General features: G+C 39.7%; 1 protein-coding gene across 1 annotated transcript; it reads right to left on the bottom strand.

Annotated features, from left to right (window-relative positions):
* Positions 1-907: 907 nt before the first annotated feature.
* Positions 908-14,874, bottom strand: LOC308387992 (bifunctional 3'-phosphoadenosine 5'-phosphosulfate synthase 2-like). The gene is made up of 12 exons (XM_080868416.1): positions 14,441-14,874; positions 12,505-12,619; positions 12,193-12,428; positions 11,912-12,050; positions 11,622-11,740; positions 10,049-10,162; positions 8,910-9,021; positions 6,474-6,679; positions 6,220-6,355; positions 3,690-3,958; positions 3,377-3,606; positions 908-1,723 (listed from the first exon to the last, which is right to left on the bottom strand). Exons 1-12 carry the CDS (start codon positions 14,462-14,464, stop codon positions 1,582-1,584), a joined length of 1,842 nt encoding a protein of 613 aa, XP_080724542.1. The 5' UTR covers positions 14,465-14,874; the 3' UTR covers positions 908-1,581.
* Between the last annotated feature and the right edge of the window lie 1,973 nt (positions 14,875-16,847).

Genomic DNA, 16,847 nt, shown 5'->3' with positions numbered 1-16,847 from the left:
TCTGTAGGACACTGGAGATTTACATGTGGTCATTTCTCAGTGACATGACATGCTAGAGTAGTTGGGAGATTTTATAAAGTAGTGAGGGTACAGTTCAGCAGATTTAAATGGGTTTACCTGGAACATCGCAGATTAAATGATCTGATCCCATGTAAGGCTAATTAGGAATCTCCTTCTTACAGCGAAGACTAGTTCTCCCCACTGAAGAGCACTTATCTTGTAGCGCTGTAAGCCCTCACAGCTTAATGAGAAGCGAAATAAATCAGTCCTCCAACTTCGCTCAACCATCTCTTAAGTGTAATTTGAAAGCGTCTCATGTTCTCCTTAATCTGTTATAGAAGATCTAGTTAGCAGAGTCAATCCAGAGCCAAAACCTGAGCTCTCTTAATGCACAAAGTGACAGTGTGACTGTTGTTAGTCCGGTTTATTCCTATAAAAAGAACAGCTGGAAGTTTTAGGATAACATGCAGGGATAATTGACTGTCTTTGTGTCCATCTCAGTAAGTAAATACAATATGCTGTCACTGAGTTTAGCTGTTAAGTCGGAAACCAAAACTCGATTGTGCCCTTTTACACACATTTACGTTTTTTTTCTCGCCTCTCCACATTTCTGCCAGCAGATGGCGGCATTGCACTTTTGGCTTCGCAGCTCCGGCCGCACCTGGTACCGGACTTTTTTATACCCCCTCACCCCACCCCCAATCCGTTAAATGGAGTTATCCGGCAGACCTTTAACCTTATACAGCACTGATAAACATGCACTCTGTACAGACAGAAGAGGTAAGTATTGCTGCACAACCAGGGCCACACAGTCACAGTCGGGCCAGAGGTACTGCAGAAAACATTTAAATCATCTTGTTCAAAGTACATATCATCTCTGTGCAATGTAGTCGCTAAATAGTCATATAACAAATAAGTGTTTTTATTATTTCATTTTACATTTATTTTCCTACGACCAAAGATCCTATAATATGAATGCATATGCACAATTTATGAAGTCACAGAAATCTTAAAGACAAAAAACAACAACAACAACAACAACAAAAAAAATCAGTTTTATAGGACTGAAATTGACCACAAAGACACATTTATATATATATAAATTCCTGTAGTACTTCATAATAATATAAAAAGATTAACATGAGGGATTAACACAATGACATCTATAACATGTAGGCACTGTGTGCAATGATAAGACTACGGCTTTCATTCAGGTGATACAAATACAGTGATACAGTTGTCATGTTAAAAAGGTAATAAAAACTTCAATATGCATGTTTTTTGTCGTGCGCCCTTCAGTGTCTCATGTATGCATATATATAAAGATTTCCTTGTCTTGGAATGTGCTCCTATGTGTACAGTCATACAAAAAATTCAAGTTAGATTTAATTTATTAAAACACATAGCTTAAGGTAATATGCATATAATCACAAAATCTCCCCATTGTTTTACAGGAATGAGATTCATATTTTGATTTGGTGAAGATAAAACTCCCACCGCTGCAGTTTGCACCAATAAAAATCCATCCCACCTTAAATAATCCTAAAGAATAAACTGGATAGTTGCTCATGAGCTTGTTGATTAGTTTTTCTTCTGAAGAGAGGTGTAGTACTCGACCAACACCCTCCAGGCTTTGGGGGCCATAAAACCATCTGGAGGGTACTCTCCGCTCCGAGCCAAGCTCCTCATCATGGTGCCAGAAATGAACTGAAACTCGTCGTGTCTGAGAAATTGTAGAAGAATGGGGGAAAGGGAGTATACAGTGGCAAGGACAGGTTATTAGAAATCAAAATTTGTAAATTCTATAATAGCGCCGTGATTAGATCTCGACTCAAATACCAACTACGACACAAACACATATAAACGCACAAGCCTAATAATTTACAGTCTAATTTTTGTGAAATTTTTAGTTTGGCAATGAAGTTTTTGCCCTAAAAGTGTGTCGAAGGCAATGCAATGTTTTACTGTTCAGTAAAGAACACCCAAATAAGTACTAATGAGCTACTACCCTTTGTCCTTAAAAATGTGCATTCCTTCAACAGCTGGTGAGCGGAGAGCTGCACCAAAAACTGTAGCTCAGGAGTTAGAGCAGGTCATCACTAACCGGAATCAGTCCGATCCCTGACTACAGTCTACATGCCAAGTATCCTTAGGTGAGATACTGACCCTCACGTTGCTCTCAGATGCATTGATTGGAGTGTGAATGTTACATAGAAAACACTTAAGCATGGAAAAACATTCTTGTATGAATAACGAGCGCTCTCACTGCTCAGGTAGAGTAGAGAAGTGCTATATAAGAACCAGTTCACTGAATGAAGAAAGTGTTTCATGTTTGTGCCGTACTTTTTTACAGTTTTATTTTATGTTTCCATGTGTGGAGCCAAACTCTGGAATAGAAAGAGACAGTCTCAACAAGCACATGGATGACAAAGGACTTTATCAAATACCACATGGTAAACGATATATATATATATATATATATATATATATATATATATATATATGTATGTGTGTGTGTGTGTGTGTATATGTCTCTGAGTATATATATAAATATTATATTCTAAATAGAATTGTTTATTAAACCTGAATGCGCTTAAGGTCAGTGATTGTGTGTGAGTGATTCTATAAATAGAGTTAATTAGTTTTTATTTTAATTTTATTTTGACTTTTTGCTTTTAATTCAGTTTAGTTTAAGTTCCAGAGTGAGTTTTTAATATTAAGTATTTAATATTTACTTAATAATGTTTAGTTTTAGTTTAAGTTTATTGGTTTCAGTCTTAGTTGTTATTAATTATTGCTGTATGGACGACATGTGTCAGAGGTGAGATTTAGAAAAAATTAGAACAGGTATTACAATGAAAACACAACTATTAGAAAGTGGTTGTCTACAAGATGTCCCTTGTATTTTTTTTTCCAAGTCTAGTTTCTATTTTAGTTAATTAAAATGGTTTTTAACCATCTAGTTTTAGTTTTTACTTTAGTTTTAGTTAACTATAATAGCCTTGTTATAGCTCTAGGTGAATGTATGCGTATATTTATAATTGTCTGTCATTTCATATACGGGCCATTAGCTTGTGAAAGGAAGCTGAATATTGCAATCATCCATTAGATATGAAGGAGGGGTAGAATGATATTTTTCAGCAAATTTTTGAGATGCTTATATACAATCAAGCATCAGGTTTTGTATTTTGTTTTAGTAGTGTTTGCTAACTTCAGATTACTTCAGGTGGTTAGTAGGGGAGTCACTGACCGGTCTTTAGGCTGGTGTGAATGGGGCTTTAGCAGTTAATTTTGCATTTCTAGAAGTATGCGACCCCTTGAGGTTCAATATTGACTGCAACTTACAAGAAAAACCTGCAGATCTTTCATCACTCACCGGTCTTTGTCATAGAAGTCCATAGCCTTCTTAGTTTTGTTGTAGGCAGCTACCCTGAAGGGAATGATCTCTACAGAGGTGAGACCTGGGGCCATGGACAGCACTTTTCCACCATGGGTGGGCTCATACAAGTCCTTTTTAGTCTCTGGGTGAGGCATACCTGCAGGATCCCGGCCGACAATGTAAAAGTTTGCTCCGGCGATCATTCTGGCTCTGCAGTGCCACTGAACCTGAAAGACATTGAAGCTGATATCACATGCACCCGTATTTTTTAAAACCTTTGAGTGAGCCATAAGCCACCACTGCTGCTCACCTCTGTAGGTCCAGCATACATCATAGGGGAAGGGAAGATGGCAACAATGGTGCTAGCTGGGTCCAACACGCCCTCCTCCAGGACAGCATCATGTTGCCTCATCCTCCACTGCAGAGGCACATCGTCGTCTTTGGTCCAACCACCGAGCGGGTGAAGTAAGAGGACTGGATTTTTGTATCCTCGCTCCAGCAATCGCCGCTTGGTGTCCTGCATGAGCAGGGCGTGACCATTGTGGATCGGGTTACGCAGCTGGAATGCAAACACCGCATCTAAAGACAGAGGAGCATATAATAAAATTAACATACAATAGACACACGTGCTTCATGATCATGCCTTCCAAAATATTTGTCACAGCCAACATGCGAACCATGCCTTTAACAGAACTCAAATACACCCTGATCATAGTGTTTAAATTCACTTTTATCAGAACAAAAGCAACAAAAATGTTGGTGGTGTGTGACGACAGACAGATGCATAGAATTTTATATTTTTCTTACTGTCAACAAATCCCATTATACCTAAAAACCAACAATACTGTCCACTCACATTTTCTCCTCCTTCTATATCTATCTATACAAATATATAAAAAACGTAGTTTAACAGTGGGTTTAACATAAAATTTAGCTATACTTTCACACACTTACAAGATCTGCATTACTTGTTAGTTATGTTAATCTGATGTTTCATAACTAGTCCTATAGGGCTTTGCTATTGAAGAAGACTTAATCCTTCCCACTTTGACCACATATTCAGCATTTTTTTAAACTTTTGCACTGGGTGACATTACAAGCATAAAAGAAATAGCATTGTGTTTATTTTAAGTCAGTCCCATGTACATTAATTACTCTTTAGCATACTAAACACAGCCCCCAAAATGCATAATTTCCCTCTGTTTGATGTTGATGTTTTCTATGACAACAGTCCAAAGCTATTTTAAGAAATCACATGTTTTATAATGTTCTTAGGTGGGAACAAACAGGTTTGGGCTTGGCATGCTATGGGAACTACTGAGACAGACTGTTGGTTTCTTTTTGCTTTGGGCTTGTTAACAATAAGAAAGTACAGGTTATTGTCCACCTAGTGCAGATAACACCATGCTCTCACACCGGTAACAAACCTCAGCATAGTAAAAACACAAAGTGCCAAAATAAACAGTGCATTGTGGATAAGATGAATAGGTAAAACAATATCTGCACACAGCAGTCACATCAAAGTTAGCGGGTGAAAGTAAAAACAGATGATGTCATTTAATTGTTCATTGCATTCAGGAATACAGTTAGCTCCATTAGCTTTTGGACAAAGACACTTCTTAGTTTTGCCACCACACGGATTTCAGATCTAATAATCAAGATGTGATTGGCGTGCAGACTTTCAGCATTTTGATTCAAGGGGTTTAACAAAAGTTTTGCATTAACTGTTAAGGAATAACTACTATTTTTGCAACCTTGCCCAAATTTTCAGAGGCGCAAAAGTAATTGGGCAGTTAAACCATCAGTAAAAACTGGTGCAACCTGTAACCATACATGGTCATGCCATAATGACATGTGAATATCCTTCTGTCTTGTTTAACAGGTAATATAGTATGTTTCAGATCACTTCTGTCATTTGGGTACAAATTAATCTTGTTTTTAGTTTTCCACAACCATGTAGGCTCTTTGACATGTTGCTTTTAGGAAAATCTAATCTGTCCTTCCAGTTCCAAAGTGTAACCAGTGTTGTAAAAATTAAGGAAAACAACTTTTATTGGATATAATTTTGTATTCTGGAGTCATCAACTACAGTTATCTTCTCTGCGGTTGCTCTGCAGTCGCTCAGACCTTTTGGTGTTTCTGAGCAGATTGTTGATCCTAAAGTGTTTGCTATCTCTCAGATAGGTTTATTTTGGGTTTCAGTCTAATAATGGGCTTTTTCACTTGCACCAACATCTCTTTGGACCCCATACTGAAAATTCCACTGAACACTTGGAATACCTCCAGATGTTTTACTTGTTTAATGTGCCAGGGAATAATGAGAGTACAGGCCTGCCCATGAAACTCCTGATTAGCCTTGGAAAATGTGGGAGTGCATATACAAATATGCCTGTAATTGCTAAACAGTTAATAATTGAATACTTTTGTTACCTTGAACTAAAGTCTGCAGTTCAATCAAATTCTGATTGTGTGAAGTAAAATCCACTGAGGTGGTGTACAGAGGCAAATTTACAAAAACTGCCATTGTCCAAATACTTACAGACCTAACTATACTATATGTGCCCATTGATCACAGGACGTGTCACAAAAATCACCATGCAGCTTTAAAGTTACCATTTAATTTTTTCCATCTGGTCCTTAGTCAAGTTTTCTGAAAGACAAAGGGTGTATTGCTAAATACACTGCTTTAATTTTTTTCATGTTTTCACCGGTTACCATAACTGCTTTATTATAGAGAAATATATATGTCATACTGGAAGTTACTGACAACAAACCAAACAAAAAGGCCACTTCTGTATCTCCTGATCGTCACTGTAGTGTTGTACTTTAGATTTTCTCACCTGCTTTCATATCTTTGAACTTCTGCCTGAGCTCCTTTGGAGTAAAGCGGTACTGGTCAAGTCCATCGTTCCATCTGATTCGCTCCAGCACCTCCAGATCCCCACCTACCAGCCAGTCACCTCCTTCCATAACCATCTGCCAAGGATAAAAGCAGAGAACAGTTTTTCATCATTAAAATGTGTGATGCTGGCATGAGAACACCTTCCAGTCTCCAAATTTTTAACTGCGCACAGGTTAATAGCTGCATTATAACCTTAATGTACGGGTGTTGTGGACAAGTAGTGCCCCACTGGCGGGCACTGCGTTCCTCCTTGCGGTGCGCGTAGAACTCGGGGTTCCTGAGAACAGCCACACGTGAACCTTGGTACTCCAGAGCTACCGCTGCACAGCCCTCCAGCTTCTCTTTGGTCTCAGAGCTAACAGGCAGGACAATGGGAATAGACATGTTGATGGCCCCACCTGAGAGAGAAGATGAAGTGATCTTAAACATACAAAGCCAAGCAATTATAATTCTACGAGTGTTTTCCTTTTGAAATACATGAAAATATGAAAACATATATGAAAACAGGTGCAGCATGTTAGGATGCCTGGGTCGTTGACCCAGAGGTTTGAGTTTATTATATTATTTATCTTTTCTAGTCTTTGGTTTCTTTGTTAGAGTTCTTTCTTATGGTTTATGTCTCTGTGTAATCCTTAGTTGCTGTCTCCCCTGTCTGCTATATCCCCGTGTCCAGTCGGTGTCTGCCCTGGTCCCACGTCTCTGTTCCCCCTGTTGTAGTGCCTGCCTGTGAGTCTGTGTCTGTAAGTTCAGTCTGTGTTATGTTTCCTGTTTTATTTTGAAGGTCCTTGTCTTATGTTAATGTATCTGGTTTTGCTTCCCCAGTTTCGTTAGGCTCGATTTGCCACAGCAGTGTTTCTCTCCTGTTGCCCATTCCCTGATTGCTCCCTCTGTGTTTCTCTGTGTCCGTGTCGCGATCTACCCTTATTGAGCTGTGTGTTCTGTCTGTGTAAGTGTATTTTCTAGTCCTAGTTTTGTTGCCCTTTTGAGTTCACGTCTGTCTCTGGAGTCTGCACTTTGGGTCCTTGTCCTGCCTGCACACAGCCGTTCCATAACACAGCACACTAATGACAAACACTTCAAAGAGAAGGAGTGTGATCTCAGAAAGGAGCTGTAATGTCTAATTAAATATAATTACTATTATTGGGCAATGAAGAAATAATCAAAGAATTAATTGGTCTGTCATTAAATAATAATATATTTTACAGTTACTTCTGTGCTTTAAGGACATGCACATTATCTGCTTTAGAGCAATTTTGTATGTCAAGTGGAATAGCATGTGCTCATTTTAAAAATTAGAGGTTCATTCATGCTTTCCCTTCATTCTTGCCTCATTTTAAATTGAACCAGACAATAATTTGTCTGTGTTATTTACACACAGAAAGAGAAGAGAGGAATAGAGATATTGCTTAATTTCGGACTTACATTATGTGTAAAGTTTGTTGCCACAAGTGTAGGCGACTTGTAACAACAAAGATTATCAACATCAACTCTAGTTAAGTGTGGCCACACTTTTGACTCACTTTTCTCTCCTGTTGTTGTGTGTGCGAGCTCCCTTACACCCCTTGCACATATACTCACAGAGTGAGAGAGAGATCTCACTGCCGAATTGTGAATGGAGAAAATGAAAGCGAGTCAAATATTTTAATATTACTGTGAGTTAGAAGTGAAACAGCTGAGATCAAATGCTATGTTATGTATATGTGACGATTGAGTCAGCAGAGCTTCTGTAACTTTTACACGCCATTCACATCAGCCAACCTCGCCAACCCTGCTCCGTAACTTTAACTGTCTTGAGCTGCTGTTGTCCCTAAGCGCTTTCACTTTGGAATGGAATATCTAGGAGGGAACAAATTTCATGAAGCGACTTGCCGCAACAATCGGATCTTATTACAGCGTGACGTTTGAATGCAGTCAGCTCTCTGGAACAACCCATTCTTTCACAAATGTTTATTAGACATTTGATTTTATACACCTCTTGGCAATGACAGTGAAAATACCTGAATTTCAAGATTAAGAGGCATGGCCCAATAATTCTGTTCACATTCATTGATTGCAGTAGATTGCAGCTTGTGCTTTGCATCCACTGTTAGGCTTGTATGAGGCTGAAAGTGATGTGTAAATGTTGCTAGATGTCGCTGTGAACCGTTTGCTTGAACTTGGAGATGGTGTGGACTCCGATCTGGCCCAATGTATGGCTGGACATAAATTTTGGACTTTCAACTGTATTTACACAAGTTTTACAGCTTTTCCTATCAATAAAGACCTCCCCGAACGCAATTCATAATTCAATAACAGATTTCTGTAAGTTTGCACGTTTACTTCTTACCATTTAAGCCAAAAGAATCATGCTAAGAGATTTCTTTCATTTACTTTTTACTGCTGACATTGCACTTCTTTTTCTTATGTTAGAATATCTCATTGATTAAATGTGTAGTTACATTTCTTTGCACTGGCAGAAAGGGGAGATTCACTGGTCTGGCCCACATAAGATCAAAGTGTATGTAAAATTAGTCTGACATCCCCACACTAACTGAATTAATCACAATTCAGCTGCCTAATGTCACTTTTAGGAGCAGGGAGGGGGTGTCTAGATGTTGTAGATGTTGAAAGTTTAAGGACTTTTCTTACCATCTAGGAGATTGCCAAAGTGCATAGTCTGGAGGAACTCTCTCTCTCTCATGAATCCCTTTAGTGGACTGGCCCAGCCCTCGGCCAAAACCTGCACCCACTGCAGATCCAGCTGTAGATGAATAAAACAGCATCGTCAGCAGGATGAAAAGAAAATAACACAAAATACTTGTAAACTGCGATTCCAGTTCAGGAAAGCCATATATTTCATTTGCTGTATTGCAAATTAAACACATTTCAGTGGTATTCACAAGTTAATCTGTAGGCCTGCTCTAAATAAGTGAATAATTTAACAGTGGAAGGATTTACCCCAGTGGAATACGATAAAATAGAGACAGACAATATGAGCTGCAGATTTACAAAAACCATTTCAACTATAGACACAAAGAGTAAAATAACAACTTGGCTACACAGAGAATAAATTCACTTTAAAATACTTTCCCTTTTTAAAATGAGCATTACTGATTTATTTACCTTTATTTTCACAACGTTTGAAACAATGTTTGCCAAGAAGCTGCATATCTGTTAGCATCTGCAGAACACTGACTGACAGTTACGTGAGCATTTCCCTATTGATTAACCAGGGAAAAGGAAATATTTTCTTAGTACACAGTGTCAGCGGTTGGGTGGAGGCGAGGAAGAAGGAACCCAAACGCAGGACTCGCAGGTAGGTGACGATTTATTATAAGGAGTGGATGAACAGAACAAAGGGAGAAAATGGCTGGCTGGACGACTGACTGAAGCACTGACTGACTAACGGAACATACAGACGGAGAGACAACATCACAATAACATCAATGACACGACATTGGACTGGTTGAACTGAGGGACATAAATACACAGGCTGAGTGATGAGAGATTAGAACCTGGTGAGTACACAGCTGAACATAATGAACTAATGATAAACGGGAAGAGGACGGAACATAATGTACATGGACCAAGGCTAACACAATAAAACAGGAAGTGGAACAGGCAGAAGATAAACAGTGAACGTGAACTGAAAATACTGGGTCACCGACCCAGGAACCCTGACACACAGTGTCCACACTGCAAGGAACGTACCCATAACTAACTGTCTGGAATGTTTTGTACTGACTCTGAGTTCTCATTTGCTATGTGACAGTAGAATGTGTACTTACTTTTGTAATGCTGATGGTGGGCAGCGTGTTTGCTTCAGCCAGAACATGGTTCACCCTGTCCTCTGGGATAAACAGTTCAGTCACCTCCTCCAGGATCTCATTTGGTACAATTTTCTACATACGAGAAGAAAGTGAATGTTCACAGTTTAATAACGCTGCTCATGTAGGGACTCAATGACTTTTTTTTTAAGAGTTTAAACAGCACGGTTAGTGCATCGGAAGGCTGTAAAATAACATTTCTTTTTAGATTAAACTATACTGCTGGGTGTATGCTGCATATTTTTTGTTCCTTTTGGTGCAAAATGGTGCTTTTTTGCATGATTTGCATTTGCCAAAGAAGTTCGCCTTTGGGCACTAGCTGAGTGGTGCACACAGTGCGTCTAATTACAGGTTTACATTCTGAATCAGACACGGCACACTAAATAAATAGCAAATTCATAAGTATAGTATTGGCTAAATAATTTATTTTCTGCACCGTTTGAGTTTACGGAAGCTCCTTTCAATAAAATCAAACATCTGTGAATGCCTTGCCTGATTTTGTTTGATGTAATTCTACACAGCAGGATTAATGTGTGCACACTGCTTCTGCGTATTCATGTTGACACAGCGGGGATATTTAAAAACAAAAAAATCAGTCACCTGTTACCTCAACGACCGGGGCTGTAAAAATACACATGTTTACACATTTACTCTATCAGCAACCTTTCCTTTAGTAAAGATAAGACGCTTGGCAACAGAACCAATGGCCTTTTAAATACCCAACAGAATCTTGTGTGTGTGTGTGTGTGTGTGTGTGTGTGTGTGTGTGTGTGTGTGTAAAGGTCGGTTAGTGTCTTTTCTACATAGAGCTACACTCTTTACCTGTTTTTCCAGTTTTGCCTTTGTAATATAGATCTACATTTGTACATACATGAAGTGCAAACATATTGCTCATTCACATGCCTTTGAGTAAACTAAACTCTTTTGTGCATTACTCCGAGATTAGCGTGCGTCTCATTTTCACAATCATGAAAATTAAAATGATGTCCTTTGTGTTTCTCTATGTTATTTGCAGCAAAAAGGCCAGGGGTGTTTTTTGGAATGGGGGGGGGGTTAAAAAAAAAAGGGAGTCCATATCCTGTACTTAATTTTTTCGTTTTTAATACTGTACTTGCTGAATCACTATTGTTTGCTGCTGTAATATAAAACCACTGAAGTACCAGGTAGTTCATTGCCTCTGGCTAGTTGTTACCAACCACTTCCTTCTCATGTGAAAGATTTCATTGATGGGCAGAGAACACTGAAAGATTGATGTTAATTATCACGACTTATAGTTTGTTTTAAGGGGGTGTGGCCTCCCTTAATAGGCCTCCCTTAGTATATTGAACTTATTTTAGTACAACAGCTTCATGTTTAAATTAAAAAATAACTGATCAAGTATTCAAACTTTTACATAATTTACATAGTGTCCTCTTCATCATCCTGCTGAGAAATTGCCAAGTGTAAATTAACACTGTGGGTAGAGTCTGTGTACACTGTGCTGTGTGGTTTATTCTGCTTTAAAAGGTCTGGAGCAAGTCTTCTGGAACCCTACCTGTTCCTTAAGCAGATCCAACACTTGATGGAGACATTCATTTACAGAGAGTTCTCCGGTTTTCAGAACAAGCTCTGGACGCTCTGGACGTTCGTACTCTGAATCAATCCCAGTAAAACCTGGCAATAAACCAGAGATATCAGTCAGACCCTATCAGCATTAATACTACCTAATCACTTGACTGAGACAGAATTACAACATGTGGTAAACTAGCCTGTAGATATTCATAGGGTCTGGGATGACTTTCATATCTCATAGATGTTTCTTGCTGTGAGTACCATCACACTGACCTTTGATCTCTCCAGCGCGAGCCTTTTTGTAAAGTCCTTTCACATCCCTGCTCTCACACACTTCAAGAGGCGCGTGGACAAACACTTCAAAAAATGGCAGCCCGGAACTTGCGTGGACGCTCCTTGCCTCGTCGCGATCCTGTGGGAGAAACGGCACGGATACATGATTTCAATGCATTTTTGATTCGAGGTCGACTTAAAATCTAGCGTCAACCTTTGTTAGGCAATGATTTCAGTCTTAAATAAACACATGCAGCATGTAACTCTTAAGCTTTCCTCACCTTGGCGAAAGGAGAGATGAAACTGGTGACACAAACGAGGCCGGCATCGGCAAACAGTTTGGCCACCTCTGCAACACGCCGGATGTTCTCCTCGCGGTCTTCAGCAGAAAAGCCGAGATTCTTGTTCAGGCCGTGGCGAATGTTGTCTCCATCCAGTGAGTAGCAGGGGATACCATGGGAGACGAGATAATCCTCCAGGGCAAAACTGATAGTAGTCTTTCCAGCACCAGACAAACCTAGAGGTAAAAGCATGGTGGTAAATAAGCAAATTGATCCCAGTCTAAATATGGTGGAAAAACTATAAAGATTTACCAGTGAGCCAGATGGTGCAGCCCCTAAAGCCCCCCTTGGTGCCCACGACCTGCCCTCTCTTGCTCCGGCTGACGTGGTGGGCCTGGTACACCACATTGGTCGCCTTGTTGAGATTCTAAAAGAGAAGCAGCAGGGGCTCCAAATATATTATAAATATATAGGCTAATATATTACAAGATATAGACCTAATGTATAGGCTCAGAAGCAGACAAAAGGGTATTCAGTTTGAGCGTATTCAGTTCACACACCAAATGACATATTTACCTGGATAGACATCACAGACAAGTCTCACCTGCTGTTCACGATGTCATAGAACAAATAGCATTTGCTTTTCACTGGATCCTTTTAAATTTACTTCCAAGTCATGTAAAGTAACACGTCATATATAATTTTTCAGACTAGACGAATCTGGTTCTACAAGGATAAAGTAACTATGTGGATGTGAATGAATGGAGCTGTAAAGACTTATAAATGGGAGGGTAGGGAAGCTCATGAGGGATGCAGGGAGGGAGGGAGAGGGAGGAATAATTGACAATGTGTCCAGTGTGCTGCCTGTAGCCAAGCGATGATGTGGCAGTGCTCGTGCCCACACGTTCACCCTCTGCACCCAGTCGCCCTTCTTCCCTACACCCTTATGCCTATAATGCCTACCCAATATGAAAGTAGTTTAACAGCTCGAAGGACCGCACAGGATTCCAGCTGCCATTGGATGAACTTCTGTGAAAAGAGCCCTTTTTTCCTGGTGCTAACACAGCCTCGGTTGTAAAAAAAAATAAAAAATCCTGCACTCTGACACAGCACAAATCAAGGTGTGTTTCAATCAAAGGACATGGAAGGCATACCGCATGTGAAAAATATACAGACCCACACGCTGTGGGAGAGGCCTAGACAAACAGGGCTATTCTCTTAAACATAGGAGCCACCTTCCACTGCAGCCTTGCGCTGCCAAAACACCACCTCATCATGAATACAATGATGGCACTGGCTGGAAAAACAAAGTCCCATCATTCACTATTAAAAGTTGTAATACCTCTTGTAATAATACCATCCTACCTTGATAGTTTTTACCCTCTTTTCATTTCAATCCCCTTTTCATTTTCTCTTGTTGTTGCATTCCTTTTAAAGAATGCCCCTTGTGTAACTCTTCTCCCCTCGCTCCAGTTCAACTCCCATCCTCTTTCTCAGGAAATCACAGGGGATAAATGCTGATAACTATGTCAGCGAATTCCTCAAAGAAAATGACACATGAGTATTTCTTACTTACTTAATTGCTCCTGAGTTGCTCAGCATGGCAATTCTGAAAGCTTAGCCAATTGAATTAGCTACTAAATGTCAAAAGGAGCGACTATTTCGCAACTTCCTTTGAAAAGTGACTTTTTATCAAGAAAGCTGATGATTAATCTTCGTGGTTGCATCAGTGTTACAGTGTCAGTAATGATGCACCCCTTCAGTGGTGTATCTCTCATATGTGGCTCCACATACGTCTGCGGCATTCCCGTGCAGCATCACTCTGGCACTTTAACAGGGGCCTCTTTCTCCCCTCTCTCAAAAGACACTCTATGTTATGAATGAACTACACTGACATGGATACGTTACTACAACAACTGTCCCATTCAGAGTCGAGGCAAGTCTACAAACAGCCACACCTGGCAGGACAGTAAAAAAAAAGCCTGCTTTTCAGAAAATTGCATTTAAATAAATAATCACTCCTAATGAAAAAAAGAAGGGTTTTTTTCTGCACGACCAGCAGACCTTCGTAGTAAGATCGCCGTTTTTAAGGAGGGCTTAAAGCAGGTAGTCTATTAACGTGACACTAAGTTCGCACACATGTCGGGCTGCTGGCTGACACAGTACATTTCGCTTTTTGTGGGGCTAATCTGATGACAGCTTAAATTTCTGGTGTCTGATTCGACCCGTTATCTCCACATCTACTCACTGTGCGAAGCCTCACTCCGGACATTTCGCTCTAGTGTTATGCCGCCAAAGGACTCCTGGACGCCGGACTCGGACCGCTGCACACACGCAGGCCTGGATGTTCGTCGGATGCTGGATCGACTTATAAAGCAAGAAACTTTGGGCTGTAGTAATCGAAAGAGGCAACGGAGGGGGGTGTTTAAAAGGGACTTTCAAGACACGTAGCACTCCACTGGCCCTGCCTCTCCTCCTGGCCCTCCTCCTTCAACGTTAGAAAAAAAAAAAGCGGATACCGGCAAACTTCAAGAAAAACGGCACTAGCAACAAAACCGAGGTAAAACCGGGTAAAGCTGGATATATCGACCCAATGCCACAAACTGGCAAGCGTTGGAGTAAAAATCACTCTTACTGAGGCGTCGAGGAAGTCGCTGGTGTCTTCCCATTTCCCCCCACACGTCCAGACGCCACTGGCTCACACCACACCTCACCCCATATGAAAAAAACCTCTTTAAAAAATCCAGTCATAAAACAAGCAAGTAGAAAGTTTCTCCTGGATGGAAATCTATTTTGTCCCAAAAATGGGGCAACAAGGGGTTAAATGTAGCCCACGTTTAATGATTAAATGTAGGTCACAGTAAGGAAGCACCAATGGGAGAATGAGCCTCTCCTTAGAAGGGGTCTTTCAAAGGAGTCTTTCAAAGTTTAGAAGTATCGATAAGTGAGTTCATAAGTTTGTTTAGCAACAGAAAAAGATGTGTAATCAACTAGCCAGACATTTCTAAACCTTACAAAATATAAGCGTTAATTCAATTTTATTTATTTAGCGCCAAATCGCAACAACAGTCACTTTAATATTGTAAGAATACAGAGAAAACAGAGATAACCCCAACAAAGCAGATGTCCTACTATGAGCGAGCACTCTGCAACAGTGGGAAAGAAAAACTACATTTTAACAGGAAAAAAACTCTGGCATGCCAGGTTCAGAGAAGGGCAGCAATCTGCCACAACCGTTTTGGGGTGAGGGCAGGGAGACAGGACAAAAGACAACTTATCTAGCCATTACTATAAGCTTTATCAAAAAAGAAACTTTCAGGCTTAACCAGAGGCTGTATATCTGCCAAACCCAAAGTAGGAGCTGATTCCACAGAAGATGGGCCTGAAAGCTCGAGGCTCTGCCTTCACTCTACTTTTAAATACCCTAGAGTGAAGTGCTCTGTTGGAGTGATATGGTAATATGAGGTCCTTAATATAAGGTGGGACTTGACTATTCAAGATCTTTTATGTGAGAAGAAGGATTTTAAATAGATTCTAAAGTTCGCAACAACTAACTTTAGAAAAGAGTCGGTGAAGGGAAACCAGCATGGAAGAAATATGCTTTCTCTTTCTAGTCTCTGTCACTACTCTTGCTGCAGCATTTTGGATCAACTGCAGTCTTTTAGGGAGCTTTAGAACAACCTGATAATAGTGAATTTCTGTAGTCCATTTTAGAAGTAACAAATGTGGAAAGTAGTTTTAAAGCATCACTCTGAGGAAGGATGTTTTTATTTTAGAGACACTGCAAATGGAAAAGAGCAAGCATACCTATTTGTATAACATGCACACTGAAGGACATATCCTGATCATAAACAACTCCAATATTCATCTCAGTGTTAGTGGAGGTCAACGTAATCCCATCCAGAGTAAGTATCTAAGTAAGGAAGTTTCTAAGATTTTTAGGGTGAGTAAAATAACCTCAGTTTTATCTACATTTAGACACTGAAATATCCATGTCATTCAGGCCTATATGTCATTAAGACATTTCTGCAGTTTAACTAATTGTGTGTCATCTGGTTTCATGGATAGATAAAGCTTTATATCATCTGCATAACAATGAAAATGTATGCTATACCTTTAAATGATACTGTGTAAAGGAAACAAATATAATGTAAATAGAACTGGTCCCAGCATGGAATCCTGTGGAACTCCAGATTCAACAAAGTGCTGGAAATATTCCTGAGAGATTTTGGCCCTGATGGAGTTGTTGCACATCCATGATGCAAATCTCTTGTTCTACTACATTCCAAAGGTGCTCTATTAGATTACAAATAGACTATATTAACCAATAAATTTACAAGATTAGTGACATTCTGCTAGCACAATATTGCATTTTGTGTATCTTTCTTCAGTCTCAGATGACTGCAGGTTTCACCCAATCTTATAAACAGTACATTTGCATAATGACAACTCACCACGTCCAGATGAACAGAATCAACTTTTGGGGATGCATGATTGAACCTGCATCAAGACGTAACATGTAACTTGGTCAAGAGCAGTTTATGTTTAGCGTTTCAGTTTAAAATAGTCCTTTTTATTTTTCAGTATGGTCAAAGTACAGAATAAATTAAATTTATCATGAGAATGTTTAGGAAGTCAAATTAATGTAACTTTGA

The sequence above is a fragment of the Rhamphochromis sp. 'chilingali' genome (genome assembly GCF_963969265.1).
Source record: "Rhamphochromis sp. 'chilingali' genome assembly, chromosome: 20".
NCBI lineage: Eukaryota > Metazoa > Chordata > Actinopteri > Cichliformes > Cichlidae > Rhamphochromis > Rhamphochromis sp. 'chilingali'.
The sequence above is the reverse complement of the archived record's forward strand: the minus strand, read 5'-3'. Positions and strand labels throughout refer to the sequence as shown.